A 20,156-nucleotide genomic window follows, 5' to 3' on the forward strand; every position below is an offset into this window, starting at 1 on the left:
AGTCCCTTGTTATTTCATTATCAATTAAGCAGGTAAAAGGTCTGGAATTGAGGTCTGCAGATAAAGCACATCTTGTTTGTTTCATTTCAAAGCCATTGTGGTGGTGAATAGAGGCCAAAATATGAAAATTCTGTCAATGTCACAATATTTATGCACCTGACTGTAGTTTAGATGGTGGCTCCTCTTCTCCTGAGACAGAGTGAGAGAGATCTGAAGTCTTCTGCCTCCCCAGATGATATCTCAGAATTATTTATTTATTTATTAACAGTTTCTTATATAGCGCAGCATATTCCGTTGCGCTTTACAATTGGAAACATTGATAGAACAAAACAGGGTAATAACAGACAGACATAGAGGTAAGAGGGCCCTGCTTGCAAGCTTACAATCTATAGGGAGAATCAGATAATTGTGTGGATTGGGAAGATATCATAGAACGTTTAGTAGGCACAGGCCCGTATTTAATATGCTTCGCACCCGCGATATTTTTTCGCCTGGTGGACTTTTCGCCTACATTGCGTGTTTTTGGTGCGGAAACTTTTTGCGCGCGTCACGCGATTCCCCGTATTCAATATGAAAGTACGCGAAAACGGCACCCGGCGATACTTAAACAGGCGGCAAGTCCTCTCCAAAATGGGGTAATCAGCCTGGCACCCTCAAAAGAGAGGCACTGACATGGGGAATCACTGTGGATACCCCCGAATTGGCCTGCAGAATGTATTTGGTGCTTTTAAAGGGTCTCAATAGGGGCGGTTTTGTGTATTTGCATAAGTGGTGAAGAATAGCATTTTGTTTTATTTTCTGGAGAAAATAACTAGTCCCTGCAAATTTTCGGTACCTGAAAATGGGGGGTAGCATATTTTAAAGTTGCTAAAGTATTGTTATAAAATACGTAAAAAAAAAACACCTGCCGCAAACACCTGCAACCAAAAAACACCTGAGGCATACTTGGGGACCCACCTGGAGTCTATTTCGCTAGTTTTTATCTTTGTCCCCCAACTTCTTTTTTTTTGCCCCCAAAATGAATGGGGTGTTCTTAAGTCTTTATTAAGAATTTTTAGACACAGTTTACCTTTGGGGGACTGTCTTAAGGCTGCACGGGGGTTCCCCCAACATTGCACCCCAAAACCCCAATTCTGCACTTTTTTCCACCAACTATTCATAAGCGCAACTTTTTCGCCTATTACAATGCATTGACTTTCTGCCAAGCCGGAAAGTCTTTCAAATTGAATACGGCGATACTTTTCCACCTTACGAAATGACGTCATCGGCGAAACTTTTTCGCCGATCTCGGCTTTGCGCTCCAAATTGTATACGGGTCTTAGTAGGTAAAGGCTTTTCTTTTTGCAGCATTTGCTGAAAACCATAGAGGTATTAGCCAAACTCTATACTGAGGTAGACAGTACTTCTACCCATGGGGGAGGCAAAGGATTTGCAGGGAGTACCTACTGCCATCCCATAGGGGGAGTTACCACAGGGACCGCTACTTGGTCCTCAGGTTTTGCCAGCATTTGTGAAAAGGCAGCCTAGGATTGGTCCTGAGGGAGAGACGCCAGGGCTGATGGGCCTGGGGCTGTGTAACAAATAATACAGAGACCATCCTGAATGAGGTCCTCTGTGGCCAAGCCCACAGAGCAGGAATTACAAGATACCAGAGTTGGAGGAGCAGCATCTGGCTGCTTGTTCTTTGTCCTCTGCCAGCTATAGCCACAAGAATAAGAAAATACAGTATGATATAGTGCAGTGAAAACCCTGAATAATATGGCACAGTGTAACGTGCAACCGTGTTATAAAGTTTGTGATAGCCCCACAAGTATCTGGGAAATGTGAGGTACAATATACCATAGTATGTCAGGGAATAGTAGAATAAAGGGAAAGGTTTAAGCTGTACAGTATAAAAAGTAGAGATAAACGGTAACACAAGTCACATACAAATGCAGAAAAACATTACAGTTTACAATGGGCACTAAAATCAACTACACAGACCACAGTAGCTGGTAGGATATAGCGCTGTAAGACCTGGCCCGTGGGAGAGGTATACAGGGAGACTGGACCCAGCATTCCCGAAGACCTGCTTGCAGAAAATGGCTGCCACACATCTCTGGGGGGGCGGCGAGTGAGGGAGTAGCAGCCCAGGGAACACCAAGACCGCAGTGGAATGGCGCCCTGGACTGGGGGAGGGGCTGCAGGAAGAGCACCTTCTCTCCTTGCCGACATTAACCACCGGATCCCCTAGCCTCCTTACACATGCCCTGCGCCAGTATGTTATATGCAGGTGGACTAGTGGAGTTGTGGGCGCACCAGTATCCACATAATCGCCTCCAGTCTGTCTCCTGAGACCGGAGGCAAGACTGAGTAACAAAGTGGGTCCCGTCTTACCTGTCACCTAAATTCCGGGCTACAGTCTGGGATCCGAGGAGCCTGCTAGCTAGTCCCTCTCGGAGCCCCTAGCACAGGCTTGGAGTCACGGCACCTCGGAGGGGTGATGGGGCAGCAGCACAGATGTCTGGAGGACAGTCTGGTACTGCTCGCCCGTTATAGTAAAAAATAAAATTAAATCATAAAATAAAAGCATGGGCTGCTTAATGCAGCCCCGTTATAATGGTGGTCCAGCTCCTACTGGACACCAACAAAACTGAAGTGCCCTGTGGGCAAGGTATAGGGTGAAGGACCGAAGCATCCTGGAATTGAAAAGCTTTGCTGTTAGTGTCCGGTCCTACCTACACCCCAATGTCTCCCTGTGGAGCCCTATGGACCCTGAAGAAGAAAGTTGTGATTCATTCTACCATCAGCGCTAGTGTCACTACACTTTAATAATATTTTGATCTACATTGTGCATTTGTGCCAAGGTAAGCTTGTATTTCTCTATATTTACTGTATGTCCTGATGAAAATGTCACAGCATTGAAATGTGGACTATATCACTGCCGTGTAGAGTGGGGTTTTTTTTTTTTTCAAGATACTCGTAGTGCCGCACCTAGGACCTTGGTATTCAACTATTCACATCTGGGCAACCAGCTAAGTAATTCTGTTTTAAGGAGTGCTGGACCTTCTGTCATTCATTATATTACATTTATTTTTGGTTCTTCTAAACATAATTTTCATTACAATACATTAGTCACCTTTCTATAGATTCCTTCTTATCGTTATCAAAGTCTTCAAGCATTTTTCTCATTTCACTGCAAAGTTGCTGGTTTGTGGCTTTCAGTTTCTCCTCGTGTGCAGAGAGTTCTTTAATACACAATAAATGCTTCTATCAAACATAAAGAGAATAGAATTAAAACAAATTTATGTAAAACCAAAGAATGCAAGGTCTAAAAATACATACATATAATATATATATTCTACACACACACACACAAACGTTATAGTCCGAATATGCACCAGCCTTAGATTATATAAACTCTCTAGACCCGATTTCTGTGACTGTGGGTACTTTGGTTACTTTTCTTGATTGCCTCTCCCTGATAATTGGATTTTTGTACTGAACTATAAATCCTTTTCTCCTTGCAAACTGGAAGCCAATTAGAATCTGAATGGTTGCTATAGGCAACCTGCACTTCTGTAAATATACCCCTTAGTGCTTTTTCCCACTCATTTTTCTCTGAAAAAATAAAAAAAGGTATATAATAATTTATTTGCAGGGTTCTGACAGCCATTACTCCTCATATTATCAAATATTAATTTGTTTCGTACAATGATAAGAGACTAAAATTACCACCAAGCATTTTACTGAAGCAACATTAGCCCAACCCTCCTTGCAAACTTGTTCAAGGTGCGTCAGGTAAGCCACAGGACAGTTTGAGACCTAGGGGTATATTTACTAAAGTGCAGGTTTTTAGAAGTGGAGATGTTGCCCATAGCAACCAGATTATACTTAACATTTATCTAGCACCTTCTAGAAGATAACTACAGCCATGGCCAAAAGTTTTGAGAATGACACAAGTATTGGTTTTCACAAAGTTTGCCGCTTCAGTGTTTTTAGACCTTTTTGTCAGATGTTACTATGGTATACTGAAGTAAAATTACAAGCATTTCATAAGTGTCAAAGGCTTTTATTGACTATTACATTGTTTATGCAAAGAGTCAATAATTGCAGTATTGACCCTTCTTTTTCAAGACCTCTGCAATTCGCCCTGGCATGCTGTCAATCAACTTCTGGGCCACATACTGACTGATGGCCTCCCATTCTTGCCTAATCTTGGAGTTTGACAGAATTTGTGGGTTTTTGTTTGTCCACCCGCCTCTTAAGGATTGACCACAAGTTCTCAATGGGATTAAGGTCTGGGGAGTTTCCTAGCCATGGACCCAAAATTTTGATGTTTTGTTCCCCGAGCCACTTCGTTATCACTTTTGCCTTTACGGCAAAGTGCTCCATCATGCTGGAAAAGGCATTGTTCGTCACCAAACTGTTCCTGGATGGTTGGGAGAAGTTGCTCTTGGAGGATGTTTTGGTACCATTCTTTACTCATGGTGGTGTTCTTGGGCAAAATTGTGAGTGAGCCCACTACCTTGGCTGAGTAGCAACCCCACACATGAATGGTCTCAGGATGCTTTACTGTTGGCATGACACAGGACTGATGGTAGAGCTCACTTTTCCTTCTCCTAACAAGCGTTTTTCCAGATGCCCCAAACAATCTGAAAGGGGATTCATCAGAGAAAATAGCTTTACCCCAGTCCTCAGCAGTCCAATCCCGGACCTTTTGCAGAATATCGGTCTGTCCCTGATATTTTTCCTGGAGAGAAGTGGCTTCTTTGCTGCCCTTCTTGAGACTAGACCATCCTCCAAAAATCTTCGCCTCACTGTGCATGAAGATGCACTCACACCTGCCTGCTGCCATTCCTGAACAAGCTCTGCACTGGTGGTGCCTCGATCCCGCAGCTGAATTAACTTTAGGAGACAGTCCTGACGCTTGCTGGATGTTCTTGGGCACCATGAAGCCTTCTTCACAACTATTGAACCTCTCTCCTTGAAGCTCTTGATGATCCGATAAATGGTTGATTTAGGTGCAATCTTACTAGCAGCAATAACCTTGCCTATGAAGCCCTCCTTGTGCAAAGCAATGATGACTGCACATGTTTCCTTGCAGGTAACCATAGTTAACAGAGGAAGAACAATGATTTCAAACTCCACTCTCCTTTTAAAGTTTCTAGTCTGTTCTTCTAACTCAATCAGCATGGCAGAGTGATCTACAGCCTTGTCCTCATCAACACTCTCACCTGTGTTAACGAGAGAATCACTGACATGATATCAGCTGGTCCTTTTGTGGCAGGGCTGAAATGCAGTGGAAATGTTTTTGGGATTAAGTTCATTGTCGTGGCAAAGAGGGACTTTGCAATTAACTGCAATTCATCTGATCACTCTTCATAACATTCTGGAGTATATGCAAATTGCCAGCATGAAAACTGAGGCAGCAGACTTTGTAAAAACCAATACTTGTGTCATTCTCAAAAATTTTGGCCATGGCTGTAGAATCTGCATGGTTGCTATTGGCAACATCTCCACTTATAAAAATCCACACTTTAGTAAATATACCCCTTAAACTAGGGGTCGGCAATAAGCGGCCCCCAGCTGTTGTAGAACTACACATCCCAGCATACCCTGCCACAGTTTTGCTATTTGACCATTCTAAACCGGATACAAGGCATGCTGGGATGTTTAGGGCCGCTTATTGCCTATCCCTGCCCTAGACATAGATTTGCAACAGAAATAAGGCCATGACTGACTGGACCACTTGAGGACATCAGAGTTACAGGAGAGAGAAAAAACAAAGACACTCTGTAACTGAGTGACATTAAGCATATTTAATGCAAGGCTCAACACAACTCTGAATTGTGTATTAAGTAAATAAATTCCAAGCATGGGTCAGGGTCAAGTTTAAAAATGCTGGACTGCCCTAGCTGCCTATAATTACAGGAAATATAACTGCAACAGGAAATATTATGACTGAGGCGCCATTGCTTGGGGGTGTTTGGCAGCAGCTTCAGTGACCATGAGAACTTAGGGCCTGATTCAGAGCCGCTCGTAAGCGGCCGCTCGTTCGCTCCGAGCGATGTTCGCACAACTGCGCATGCGTATGGGTTGTAATACGCATGCTCGAACCAGTCATTGCGGTCGGAAATTGTGTGCTCGCAAAATAGCGAATGCCTGCTAATTTGAGTGACAGAATGAGGCGTTTGAGGGTGGTAACGGGAAGGTGCTTGAAAACGGGGAGTGGAGATCCGAACGCAGGCGTGCCAAACGGTCAAAACGGGCGTTTTAAGGGTGTGCATAATTAACAAAGCAGCGTCATCGACCACGTCACTTGGTTGTCTTGTAGCCTGAACTGCTCGCATGATTGCGGTAGGAAAATGCTACCACAAGCACTGCGAGCAGTTCAGACGCCTTTCAATGTACTCGATTAATCTAATAAATAGCGGAGATGACGTAGGATGCGAGCGGCCAGAGGGCGTTTTTAAAAAATAGCGAGCGCATGTTTCGTTCGCTTGTTCAGACATAGAGGTGTCAACAGACCGCAAAGAGCAAGCGCTCTATTTAAATATCCGGCCCTTTTTCTGAACGAGCGAGCGCAAATAGTGTCCAGCTCTGAATCAGGCCCTTAATTTGCTAATGTTTCACAAGCAGTGATGTCCAAGGTGAGGTCATCAAGGAACTCGGATGGACATCAAATTTTCAGCAAATGGCAACGGTGAACGGAAGCTAGAATCCAGGATATCGATATTCATGCATTAATTTACAGTACAAGGCAAGACCAGTGAACAGTTGCAAATTAATTTACAGAAGACACAACAGAGCAGAACAAATGAATTGTAGCTCATCACACCTAACGATACACCTTTGCATTCAGCGATACATAGAGCACACTCAATGGGCCACAAAAGCAGTGGAGAAAAGAAGAAAGTCACATTTTCATGGAATGGTTTGGATGTCATCACCATAGAAGGTAAGATCACGGTCTTCACCGCATGTTGCCCTTTTCTTTGGGAAAGAAGGGGTGTGTTTCAAGATGACAGAGCCTCATCCACAGAGCATCAGTGGCCTCTCAATAAACTGATGTGCATGGTATGGACATTATTCATGTGATAGTATCCTTATGCTGGGTACACACTGGCAGATATATTGGACGAACAATTGATCGGCCAATATATTTTGTGTGCGTCGGCCACTGTGTACCAACGATATGTCTGTGAAAGACGTCGGTCACAGACATATCGCGTTGGCTATGGCAGATATAACTGCTCATCGTGCTGTGTGTACGGGTGATCAGCCAACTGCGACACGACCCCTGGTCAGCGGAACCCACGGCCAGATGATGGTTGTTTAGGGAACAACCATCATCTGTAGATCACTCGATCTGCAGATATATCTGTTAGGTATGTACCCAGCTTTAGTCTACAGTTAAGAAGCCAGTCCAGCAATTAGGGCAGAGGTTCCCAAACACCGCCACTACAGTCCAGGTTTAAGGATATCCATGCTAGAGTCCAGATTACATCAAATTGACGGAGGTATTAAACACCTGTGATCAAGCATGGATATCCTTAAAATGTGTACTGTAATGGCAGAATTTGGGAACCTATGATTTAGGGGTTTTTCTGGAGCAATGCCCAAGATAACATATCCCATTACCACCAACCAAACGTCAATTCACTGACTTTTTTGTGGAAACTTGCACAATTACAGACATTGGTAGATTCCATTCCATTGTACATACATGATGTACATGTCATACATGGAGGTCCAACACCATATTTTGTTAATAGGGCATTTTGTTTTGTTCATTTTAAGTTACTCTGGTGTTACTCTTCCGATGTGCTTTGAATTAATGTGTTGTTAAAAGACAACAATCTTCCCCAGGTTTCATTATTTGAATGTTAGCAAGTTCTGTTCCTGACAAGGTTCCCAGTTCCTGTCGCTCAAGACCATCCCCATAACATGTTGCTATGGCTTCACGCTACAGATGGAATGAAATAGTTGGTGTACAGGGAGTGATTATTTCTCCCATCCATTCCTCTTTGTATTCATTTGTCTTGTCAAAACACAAACATTGCAAATTGCCATCTTCAGATGTGTCAGAAAACGGTTTGCAGACAAGGATTTGGTTTAAGTCCTTTTAACTCGAGTCCCTTTACAGAATTGCTGGTAGATTATTGATCCATGTGCATTATATTTTTCCCCATTTGTGTCTATAATTATAGTTCTGTGTTTGGAATCCTCTATTGTCTTCATTTTGAAAAAAGGTGTTAGGAGTAAAAATATAAGGTTTATTTAATGTATGCCATTTACTTTTAGAAAACTTATGGATTTTACCTCAACTTCTTGCTGCAACTGCTGCTTTTCATCTTGTAGTCTTTCAATCTCCTTATCACCAGCTGCCATGGGCCTGTAAGGATATGAAGGATCTAATATTTTCTCAAAACTCCCTGCTGTGGCCTGTCAACAGAAAACAGAGCAGTGAATACCAAGAAGGTCTCTATCCATCGCTCATTTACTAGCACACTAAATAAACCTACCTTGCAGTTCTTAACTTCTTTTTCTGCACTTTCAAGTAATTTATTTAGTTCCTCAGCTTTTGACTGAGAAGCTCTCAAATCGGATTGCAGCTGAACAACCTGTTGCCGTTTTGATTTGTTACTCCTTAAACATCGTTCAAGCTCTGTTTTCAGCTCCATAATCATCTCATCTGACGACAGGTCTTTTCTAACACCATTCGAATGTATTGTCCTGTGAATGTATCAACAACAAATGGGCCCGTATCAGCAGTGATCGCTAATTTTTAATGGAACGCAGCTGCGAAAATATGCTAATGCTTGTCGCTCTTCTGCGTAACATCTTTATCAACACACATCACCTACTCACGTAGCATGTGCACCAGGTCTGACCAACCGCAGACACTGCATCTCTCTTCGCACACAGTGGGCTCTCAAGCTGCGTATGCAATCACAATGGCCAATTTATGCACGCCCAAGCAACGGTGTTCAAACAGACAGGCACACCTGCTTTTTTCTGACCACTGCCCCGTCACCACCCCCAAATGCTCACAGTCTGTGACTAATACTACAATGGATTCCTCTGTGCGTGCGTAATCACAGTGCGATCGCATGGCGGCTTAGACACATGCGCAATGACTAACAATCGCTCGATCTGCATACGTAGTTGCATTTGAGATTGCTGCTGAATCAGGCCCAATATTCCTGAGAATAGAGGCTGCGTCTGTCACATGAAGCTCATAGCATAAATGACTCGATACATCCATAGTTGGGCAGCAGAGCACTATTGCAGACCTGCAGAAATTGTATAAAATGCTATTTTTTTCTTGCAGTAAAAATGAGTGTGACTCAGCCCTACACAGCTCCTGGTAACAGGGTATCTTCCTATACAGATGTGTCCTTATTCACCCATCCTATTTGCGAGACGCATGTCGCGACAGACGCTCCACCACAGGTAGTGCTAAATTAGGATATTATGATGAAAGTCCGTGTCACGGTGTAACTGCACCCAAAGTTGCTTGTAGTATATTAGGCGCTTAGAAGTAAAGTTACAGATTAAGCACAACACTGCATGGCGGTATGCATGGTGTGACTCACTTGTTTTTCCCCAGGTATCGGCCCAAGTTGCATAATGCTATTACATGCAATGCCAGTGTCCAGGGTACTCATGCATTTTTACTTTTGTCATATTAATGATGCAGCCAAGAAGCATATTTGGTACAAAACTGTATGGCAGGACCCATTGTGCGGCTTAGTCACATTATCATTGGCGCAATTTAAGAATAGGTTAGTGTGGACACATCTATATTATTATTATTACATTTTATTTAAAGGGTGCCACAAGTGGTCCGCAGCGCTGTACATACAGTACAGGGTGTACAGAGACTTACTTTACAATACAGTAACCAAACTATAAACAGAGCACAAGAAACAAATAGCAACACAATTCTCCATACACAATACAGCTGGGAAGGTGAAGGCCATCATTGAAGTGCCTGAGAAGAGAGCCGTGAGACAGTAGGGAGGAGGACCCTGCTCCTACGAGCATACAATCTAAGGGAGACAAACAGAGGACATGAGGCATGAGGAGTGTGTAGATGGGGACCTGAGGGCAGGAAGTAGGCAAGTTAGAGATGGCTGAGGCAGGAGGGAGAGTGACCTGGTGACACGGTTACGTGGTGGAAGGGTATGCTTTGATGAACAGGTGGGTTTTCAGTGCACGTTTGAAGCTCTGAAAGGTCGGGGAGAGCCTGATCGAGCAAGGGAGCTCATTCCAGTGAAGGGGGGCGGCATGTGCAAAATCTTGGATACGAGCATGAGATGCAGTAACCAGGGTGGAGGAGAGGCAACAGTCATTGGCAGACCGGAGTGGGCGGGAGGGAGTACATAAGGAGATGAGGTTGGAGATGTAGGGAGCAGTGGAGTTAGAAAGGGCCTTGTATGTGAAGGTGAGGAGTTTGAAGAGGATTCCGTAGGTCACAGGTTCTCAAACTCGGTCCTCAGGACCCCAAACAGTGCATGTTTTCCAGGTCCCTCACAGCATCACAAGTGAAATAATTAGCTCCACCTGTGGATCTTTTAAAATGTGTCAGTGAGTAATGAATACACCTGTGCACCTGCTGGGTGACATGGAAAACGTGAACTGTGTGGGGTCCTGATTACAGAGTTTGAGAACCACTGCTGTAGGGGAATGAGAGCCAGTGCTGGTTTTGGCAGAGGGGAGCAGCAGAAGTGGAACGGCGGGAGAGGAAGATAAGTCTAGCTGCAGCATTGAGAACAGATTGGAGGGGAGCAAGATGGCAACGTGGGAGGCCAGTGAGGAGAAGGTTGCAACAGTCGAGTCGAGAAATCATTAGTGGATGAGTAATCAGTTTGGTAACATTCTGGGAGAGGAAAGGCCTATACATGGGGAATATTTATTTAATGGGCCTGAGAGATAATACCTGTGGAATCGAGACTTTTGCCAATTTACTTTCTTAATTCCCAAATCAACATACGAGTCAGACAGTTCTTCTTGCTCTTCACCATTGATGAAAACTCCAATTCTGGCAGCAGATTCATACATTGTAATTTGCTGCTTTAGTTCATTTACTTCTTCCTAAATAAAAATAACAAAATAAAAGAGCATATTACTCGCATTGCACGTCTCCCTTACTCACTGCCAAATACATATAATTTCTAAAAATTACTCAAACAGATAATCAAACTTTAGAAGAACTTGCTGTTTATAGATTTATTTAAAATGTTATAGATATTAAAACAAAATGTGCACCGACCTGCAAAGCATTGTTCATGCCATCACTTATCATTTTTGAAGACTGGAGTTGTTGAAGCTGCAACCGTAACTTTGTGGTTTCTTGTATGGAGTCTATTAAAAAAAAATAAAAAAATAAAAATATAATGAATATTTAAAAAAGGTTTTGTGCTCCTCCCTTTTCTATTATCCACATCCTGCAGGGAACGCTCTTAATTTTCTAACATCACAGGACCGAGTCAGAGAGAGCTCAAAACCAAGAGGAAAACCACTTCACCATTAAAAAACAAAAGCAAATGCACACATGCACACACTAACAGTATAGCTTTGGTAAACCTTAACAGGATAACTAGAGTAGAAATGGCTCAGTGTCAACTAAAAGAAAAAAAGGATTTCTTGCAAGTTTTAAAATCCTGTTCAAAGCCAGACTGGCATGGCAGGTGGGCTGGCTAAATTCTAGGTGGGGCCCCTTGCTTCGTGGGGTCCATGCAGGTGTGGGCTGGTTCCTCTTTACCAGTTTTAATTAGTAGAGCTAATAGAGCGCAGGCACCCACCCCCTCTCAGTATACACACAGCTGCAAATGCAAGCTGGAACTCTAAGGAGTTTCCAGACCAGGTTCAGAAACTCCTCAACTCCTGATGCATCACATACAGTGTGTGCATCAGCATGGTAGAGCAGGGGTAAAATTATAAATAAAAGTTGCAGATGTTAAAGATTCAAAATAACAGGATTTTGGTACTTACCGTTAAATCCATTTCTCCGATTCCACAGGGGACACTGGAGCTTCATGACAGTGGGTATAGACGGTGGGTTGAGTTGAGCCTGGCACTTTAAAAATCTACAAGTGTGACTGGCTCCTCCCCCTCTATGCCCCATCAACCCCAGTTTTAAAGAACTGAGCCCGAGAGGAGACGGAGAACAGACTGAAGAACAGAGAAGGAGAACAGGAAAAGAAACATCCAACATACTGACACACTGCAAAAACACAGCAGGCTGCAGTGATAAACAGTCACACAATAAAAACAGACAAAACTGCAACAGAACTGAAGCAGAACAAGCAACTGAGAACAGGCAAGAAGCACTGGGTGGGCGGCCAGTGTCCCCTGTGGAATCGGAGAAATGGATTTAACGGTAAGTACCAAAATCCTGTTTTCTCCTTCATCCACTAGGGGACACTGGAGCTTCATGACAGTGGGGACGTCCCAAAGCTACCCTCCTGGGGGGGAGAGTGCTGAACGCCCTGCAAGACACTACGACCAAAATTTGAAGCAGAAGCCGCAAAAGTGTCAAATCTGTAGAAACGTATAAAAGTATGAACCGAAGACCACGTCGCTGCCCTACAAAGCTGTGAAGCCGAGACACCTCTACGTGCCGCCCAAGAAGTACCCACAGAGCGCGTAGAATGCGCAGAAATGGATACCGGTGGTGGTCGAGCAGAAGCAACATATGCCTGACGAATAGTCAGACGAATCCACCTGGCCAAAGTCTGCTTAGATGCAGGCCAGCCACGCCGATTAGCATCATAAAGGACGAATAGAGCCTCTGATTTACGTAGCCCCTCAGTACGGGACACATAAATGCGAAGTGCCCGAACCACATCCAAGGAGTGAGAATCCCCAGAAGAGTCCGACAACGCTGGCACTACAATCGGCTGATTCAGATGAAAACCCGAGACCACCTTGGGCAAAAAGGAAGGCCGGGTACGAAGTTCCGCCCGATCTTCGTGAAAAATCAAGTAAGGGGAACGGCAGGACAAGGCTCCAAGTTCAGACACACGTCTGGCCGAAGCCAGGGCCAATAAAAGGATCATCTTCCAAGTCAAATACTTCAATTCCACCTCCTGCAAAGGCTCAAAGGTGGATGACTGAAGAAAAGATAAAACAAGATTCAGGTCCCAAGGAGCCGTGGGTGGCACAAAGGGGGGCTGAATTCTAAGTACCCCTTGAAAAAAGGTCTGAACCTCCGGAATCAGAGCTAGACGACGCTGGAAAAAAATAGAAAGAGCAGAAATCTGCACTTTAAGCGATCCCAAGCGTAACCCCGCATCGAGGCCTTTTTGAAGAAAAAGAAGACGACGTGGTAAATGAAAAGAGGAGGTGGAGGATCCACGACCTTCACACCAGGAGATATAAGCCCTCCAAATGCGATGATAATGCGCTGATGTTACCGGTTTTCTAGCCCTAAGCATGGTAGGAATGACCGACCTAGGAACTCCATGGCTTCTTAGGATGGCGGTCTCAATAGCCACGCCGTTAAACGAAGCCGCCGTAAATCCGGGTACACACATGGACCCTGTTGTAGAAGGTCCGATCGTAGCGGAAGAGGCCAAGGTTCATCTGCCAGAAGGAATAAAAGATCGGAGTACCAAACCCGACGAGGCCAATCCGGAGCCACTAGGATGACGGTGGACGACTCTCGTTTGATCCGCTTGAGAATCCGAGGGAGGAGCGGAAACGGTGGGAACAGGTACACAAGGCTGTACGGCCAAGGGATCAGTAAAGCATCCGCTCCCACCGCTGCCGGATCCATGGTCCTGGAGCAGTAAAGGGGTAGTTGATGATTTATCCGAGATGCCATCAGGTCTATCTGTGGCTTCCCCCATCTGCAAACCAGTTGATGAAAGACCTCGGGATGAAGGGACCACTCCCCGGGATGACGATCCTGACGACTGAGGTAGTCCGCTTCCCAGTTGTCGACCCCCGGAATAAACACTGCGGAAATGACCTCTACGTGTCTTTCTGCCCACAGAAGGATGCGACTGGCTTCTCTCATTGCCATCCGACTGCGGGTTCCCCCTTGGCGATTTATGTATGCCACTGGCGTGGCCTTGTCGGATTGTATCCGAACCGGAAGTCCTCGTAACAGAGGAGCAGCCTGTATCAAAGCTCTGTAGACTGCCCGCAGTTCGAGAACATTGATTGGTAAGAGGGACTCCTGCTGCGACCAAAGCCCCTGGAAGTGATTGTCCAGAACCACCGCTCCCCATCCGCGGAGGCTGGCGTCCGTGGTGACCAAGGTCCAATTCCAAATTCCGAAGCGCCGACCCGCTAACAGATGCTCCGTCCGAAGCCACCAGAGCAAGGATATGCGGGTCCGGGGAGACAGACGCACCAGCCGATGCATCTGTAGGTGGGACCCGGACCACTGAGACAGAAGATCCAGTTGAAATATTCTGGAGTGAAATCTGCCGAATTGGATGGCCTCGAAGGAAGCCACCATTTTCCCCAGGAGACGGATGCAAAGATGCACAGATACTTTCCTGGGTCTGAGCACTAGACGAACCAGCTCCTGTATGGCTATGGCCTTGTCCCTTGGCAAGAATATACGAAGCAGAACAGTGTCTAGAATCATTCCTAGGAACTGAAGTCTCTGGGACGGCATCAACTGAGACTTCTGGAAGTTCACAATCCATCCATGTTGAATGAGAATCTGATGTGTAAGGGACACTTGGTGTAAAAGGACTTCTGCCGTCGGAGCCTTGATGAGTAAATCGTCTAGGTACAGAACTATCGTCACCCCCCGAGAGCGCAAGTGAGACACCATGACGGCCATCACTTTGGTGAATACCCTGGGAGCTGACGAGAGACCGAATGGCAGGGCCTGAAACTGGAAATTAGCTTCCCTGATGGCAAATCTGAGGAAAGCCTGGTGAGGAACCCAAATTGGGACATGCAGATAGGCGTCCTTGATATCTATCGACACCAGAAACTCTTCTGCCTCTAGTCCCGCAATGACAGAATGGAGAGATTCCATCTTGAACCTGTGAAATGAAAGATACTGGTTCAAGGATTTCAGATTCAGAATGGGTCTGACTGACCCATCTGGTTTCGGAACCACAAAAAGGTTTGAGTAAAACCCTTGTTGTCTTTGTGCAGTGGGAACCGCCACAAGGACCTCGGCCAGCAAAAGTTTCTCGATCGCTTGACGCAAAATTAGTTGCTTCAAGGGATCGACGGGCAAACCTGTTGTAAAATAACGCCCAGGAGGAGTGAAAGCGAACTCGATCTTGTACCCTTGAGATACCAGATTTCGAACCCAAGTGTCTGGAGAAGTCCGTCTCCAAACCTCCGAGAAACGCTGGAGGCGAGCCCCCACCTTCGGATTTCCGAGATGGGATGGGAGCCCGTCATGCCACAGGCTTGTCTGCTGGCTTGGGATCTGGACGGCGGCCAATATTTGCTTGACGTCCTCTAGCACGGCCTCCTCGCCCCGCTGAAGACGAACCTCGCGATCGTCCCTGAAATCTTGCCGATGCTCGAAAGGAACGAAAGGAAGGTCCCCTAAACGAGCGACACGGAGGAGGTGCTGATGAAGGTAGAAAAGTACTCTTACCTCCAGTGGCCAGCGAGATCCATTTGTCCAGCTCTGGACCAAATAAAATATCGCCTGTGAAAGGAAGAGCTTCCACTGCTCTTTTTGACTCCGCATCCGCTTGCCAGGCACGAAGCCAAAGTGCCCGGCGAGCAGAGACCGCCGAAGCAGAAATCCTAGCGCCTACCTGGCCGATATCTCTGGAGGCGTCTCCTAAGTATACAGCAGACTCCTGAATATGTTCTGCCAAGGTAATCAGATCTGCCCGCGGAGTGCTGGATCTAAGACCCTCAGTCAATTGTTCCGCCCACTTTTCCACAGCCTTGTTGACCCAAGATCCTACCAAGGCCGGCCGGAGAAGTGCACCTGCGGCCGTATAAATGGATTTCAAAGTGGTTTCTAATCTCCGCTCTGAGGTTTCCTTCAATGTAGTAGCTCCTGGAACAGGTAACGTGGTCTTCTTTGACAACCGAGAAACCGAAGAATCCACAGGTGGCGGGGTCTCCCACCTCTTCCTATTTTCCGCAGGAAATGGGTAAAGAGAGAAAAAACGCTTAGGAATCTGGAATTTACGGTCCGGATTCTGCCAGGCTGCCGTCATCTGTTCGTCCAACTGGAGAGAAACAGGGAATGTGACGGCCATCTTCTGTGACCTGGCAAATAAGGAGTCTTCTAACGATTCTGGAGCTTCCTGGCCAGAAATCTTAAGAACTTCCCTTACCGCTAGAATGAGTGCGTCAATACCTTGCAATGCCTCAGGTTCTTGTGAGTAAGTCTCTACGTCTGATTCGTCCAGCATCTCCCCTTCCTCCTGAGACGAGTGATTCGCTGCCGAATCCTCATCCGACTGGAGAACCGCCGGAAGAGCCCTCTTTTTAGATGAGCGACTTACCGTAGCTTCAGGAGCTTTAGACGCAGAACCCATCGCTTGAGCAAGGCTATTCACCGAGCGGACTAAATTCTGAGCCCACGCTGGTTCTGCTAGAAAAGAAGGGTGAGATGTGCCAGGTAGATCTCTGGCAGACTCCCGTTCCCTACGGGAAGCGGCTAATTCAGAAGAAAGGTCCGCCATGACCCCGGCCAAACTATTTATGAAGGAGGGAGTGACAGACTGCGTGTTAGCACTGTCTGCTTCACACGTCTCGCACAGGGAAGACCCTTCGGAGCGAGCATGGGTAAATTTCTTCCTGCACTTAGTGCAGGCAAACAGCTTTTGTGATGCAGTTTTTTCTGTCCTGGATGTCATCATGTACTCACAGACAAGCACCACATACAATTCAGGAATGCAGAAGAAGTATAGGGAGAAGCAGAATTACAATAATAATGCTACTCAAGTATGGGAGCAGACAGAGCAATAAGGGAGGAGCAGAATTTCAAGAATAATGCAACTCAGTAACAGGGGCAGACAGGCATATAAGGGAGGAGCAGTCAATAGGACCAGAAAGTAGTTAAAACCACCTTCTGTATTTACAGACCCCCTGTAGAAGCTGCTTCCACTGCTCTCAGTTTTCTCCTCTCCCCCTCCGCTCAGTGCCTTCAGTCTCTCTGAGGCGCCACTCCCGTTCAGAGCGCGCCAAACTAGCCCAGGCAGTGAAGGAGGAAGAGGAGGAGGGACCCATATGCTCCTCCTCCTAATGGCCGCCGCTTTGTATGCGCGCGGCATACACTTATTCAGTGGGGACGTTCTCACTCTCCCCGTGTCCCCGCACTGACAGCGGGAGCCAGCGGCACGACCGCCGCCAGTGATAACTGTGCCGGTGCCTTTTACACAAGCACCGGCACGCAGAGGCAGGACTGCTGTGAGCGCGCCTACCTAACAGCCAGCGCCGGTGTTCTATCACAACACCAGCGTGGCACTGACAGCCGCGCGCTGTCTTCAGACCCAGCAGATTATTTTCACCTCTCCTGCTAGTCAGGAGAGGTGTGCTACTCACCGGGCTGCTGCGGCCAGAGCGCTGGGCAGTGAGGGGAGAGCGGGGACCCGGACACAAGCCAGTGGTAGCTGTGGCGGGCCCCGCTGAGTCTGATGACTCCTAACTGCCTAAAGCAGCCTCCCCTCCATAGGGTGACCGGACACAGGCTGCAGTAGCCGTGTGGTCCCCTCTCTGGCGGCTCCCACGATGCAGGCAGACTGTCACAGCTAACAGTCTGCCTGTCCTCTTGCTGATGACTCCTTTGATTCTTTTACATCTATATAAAAATTAATATAAGGGCTGGAGACAGCCCCTGTGCACCGGCTCTACTCGGGCACATTCTAAAAACTGGGGTTGATGGGGCATAGAGGGGGAGGAGCCAGTCACACTTGTAGATTTTTAAAGTGCCAGGCTCAACTCAACCCACCGTCTATACCCACTGTCATGAAGCTCCAGTGTCCCCTAGTGGATGAAGGAGAAATACTACAGTGGACATTATATAATATGCCTGAGGGTTTGTTCAAATAGTGTGGGGGGGGCTTTGGGGGTGGTAGGTACTTGTTCTGTTGTCCATGTTTTGAAGTTAATGGCTAGTGTAAATTCTGTTATGAAATTAACATAACCTCTTTGTTATACGCCTTTGATATGGAGAGGTAGACATTGGAGTGGCTTGGTTTGGTTATGGGTGCTGGGGTATAGCTATACTGCACTGATCCTTTGTGTCACATTCCTCCAGGAGAAAAACAAATAAATATGCAAAAAAATTAACATTTAAAAGGAATGCAATTTTACATATTTTATCCAAATCATCCTGCATAAACAAAAGCTAATGGATTAACTTGAAAGTCCTTCAAGCTCTATAATAATTTGTTGTTGAAAACAGGCAAACTCTGAGCTTGGTCCCAAAACCAGTTTTTTGGAGAACCCTTTGGTTTCAACTGACACAGCATTAAAGCTGGATTTATTAATCCCTAATCGTAAAAAAAAAAACCCACATTTGGCAGCACTTGTTTTAGGGGAATACACCAGTATGGACACACCAACATCTTGAGAATGAGTACTACGACCATGTTGGCCAGTCGGGTGAACCCACAGTACCTCGGGATCCCTGATCTTTCTAACTTGAGGGAACATATAGTTTAACATTCTACAGGACTGTCAAAGTGTTGACGAGGAACACTTGTGGGTCTCTTGCCCTGGAGTAGAATTACACAAATTTGCAGTTCAAATAGAATGACATTATTACGACATATGGCTGATCTATTTTCTTCACAGTTTGGATCATGCCACAAGATGAAGGACGTGCATGCTAAGCCAGGGCTCGACAAATATTTGTAAAACATAGGAGCCATCTTCAAAGTTTAGGAGCAAGACCATCGTCCATTACCAAAATTATGAAAGCTTGTATAGACCACCACACATGCCCTTTCAGTGCCCCTCAACCTAGTAGTAAGCCCCCTGTAATAGTGCCCCCAGTAGTAAGCCCTTGTAATAGTGCCCCCAGTAGTAAGCTCCCTGTAATAGTGTCCCCAGTAGTAAGCTCCCTGTAATAGTGTCCCCAGTAGTAAGCCCCCTGTAATAGTGCCCCCAGTAGTAAGCCCTTGTAATAGTGCCCCCAGTAGTAAGCTCCCTGTAATAGTGTCCCCAGTAGTAAGCTCCCTGTAATAGTGTCCCCAGTAGTAAGCTCCCTGTAATAGTGCCCTCAGTAGTAAGCCCCCTCTAATAATGCCCCCCAGTTAAGCCCCCTGTAATAGTGCCCCCAGTAGTAAGCCCCTTGAAATAATGCCACCAGTAGTAGGCCCCCTGCAATAGTGCCCCCTTTAGTAAGCCCCCTGTATTAGTGCCCTCCAGTAGTAAGCCCTTGAAATAGTGCTCCCAGCAATAAGCCCCTTGTAATAGTGCTCCCAGTAGTAAGCCCTCTCTAATAATGCCCCCCAGTAATAAGCCCCATGTAATAGTGCCCCCAGTAGTAAGCCCCTTGAAATAATGCCCCCAGTAATAAGCCCCCTGTATTAGTGCCCCCAGCAGTAAGCCACTTGTAATAGTGCTCCCAGTAGTAAGCCCCTTGAAATAATGCCCCCAGTAATAAGCCCCCTGTATTAGTGCCCCCAGCAGTAAGCCACTTGTAATAGTGCTTCCAGTAGTAAGCCCCCTCTAATGCCCAAAGTAGTATGCCCCCTGTAATAGTGCCCCTTGAAATGATGCCCCCTGCAATTGTGCCCCCTGTAGTAAGCCCCCTGTATTAGTGCCCCCCAGTAGTAAGCCCTTGAAATAGTGCCCCCAGTAGTAAGCCCCTTGTAATAGTGCCCCCAGTAGTAAGCCCCCTCTAATAGTACCCCCAGTATTAGTGCCCCCAGTAGTAAGCCCCCTGCAATAGTACCCAAGTACTAAGCCCAGTCTAATAGTGCCCCCAGTACTAAGCCCCCTCTAAGTGTGCCGCACACGCACACAAAAAAACCCCAGAATACTTACCTTAGGCCAGGATCCTGCGTCCGCTGCAGTCTGCCGCTCTTCAGAACTATGGGAGAAACGTCATGACGTCTCTCGGATAGTGCTCGTGGGGGGAGCCGGACGCTGGGGCTCAGGAGGGAGCTCCGGCTGCCACCGCTCCTCGTTACTATGAGAGAGAAGTCATGACGTCTCTCCCACAGTGCCCGTGGGGAAGCCCGACGCCGGCTGCAGCTGCGGGGAGT

The 20,156-nt window shown here is 46.4% G+C and overlaps 1 protein-coding gene across 5 annotated transcripts in view; it reads right to left on the reverse strand.

Moving 5' to 3' along the window:
* Window positions 1-20,156, reverse strand: part of CEP152 (centrosomal protein 152) — a 131,686-nt gene that overhangs the window by 86,800 nt on the left and 24,730 nt on the right. For all 5 annotated transcript variants that reach the window (XM_088472797.1, XM_088472798.1, XM_088472794.1 and 2 more), the window contains exons 11-15: window positions 11,261-11,352; window positions 10,928-11,082; window positions 8,508-8,718; window positions 8,305-8,427; window positions 3,119-3,249 (exon numbers count right to left, since the gene is read on the reverse strand). In XM_088472797.1, the coding sequence (XP_088328923.1) occupies window positions 3,119-3,249; window positions 8,305-8,427; window positions 8,508-8,718; window positions 10,928-11,082; window positions 11,261-11,352 (712 nt within the window). The remainder of the gene's footprint in view (window positions 1-3,118; window positions 3,250-8,304; window positions 8,428-8,507; window positions 8,719-10,927; window positions 11,083-11,260; window positions 11,353-20,156) is intronic.

Source organism: Taudactylus pleione, unplaced genomic scaffold (genome assembly GCF_031769625.1).
Source record: "Taudactylus pleione unplaced genomic scaffold, aTauple2 ptg000129l, whole genome shotgun sequence".
Lineage (NCBI taxonomy): Eukaryota > Metazoa > Chordata > Amphibia > Anura > Myobatrachidae > Taudactylus > Taudactylus pleione.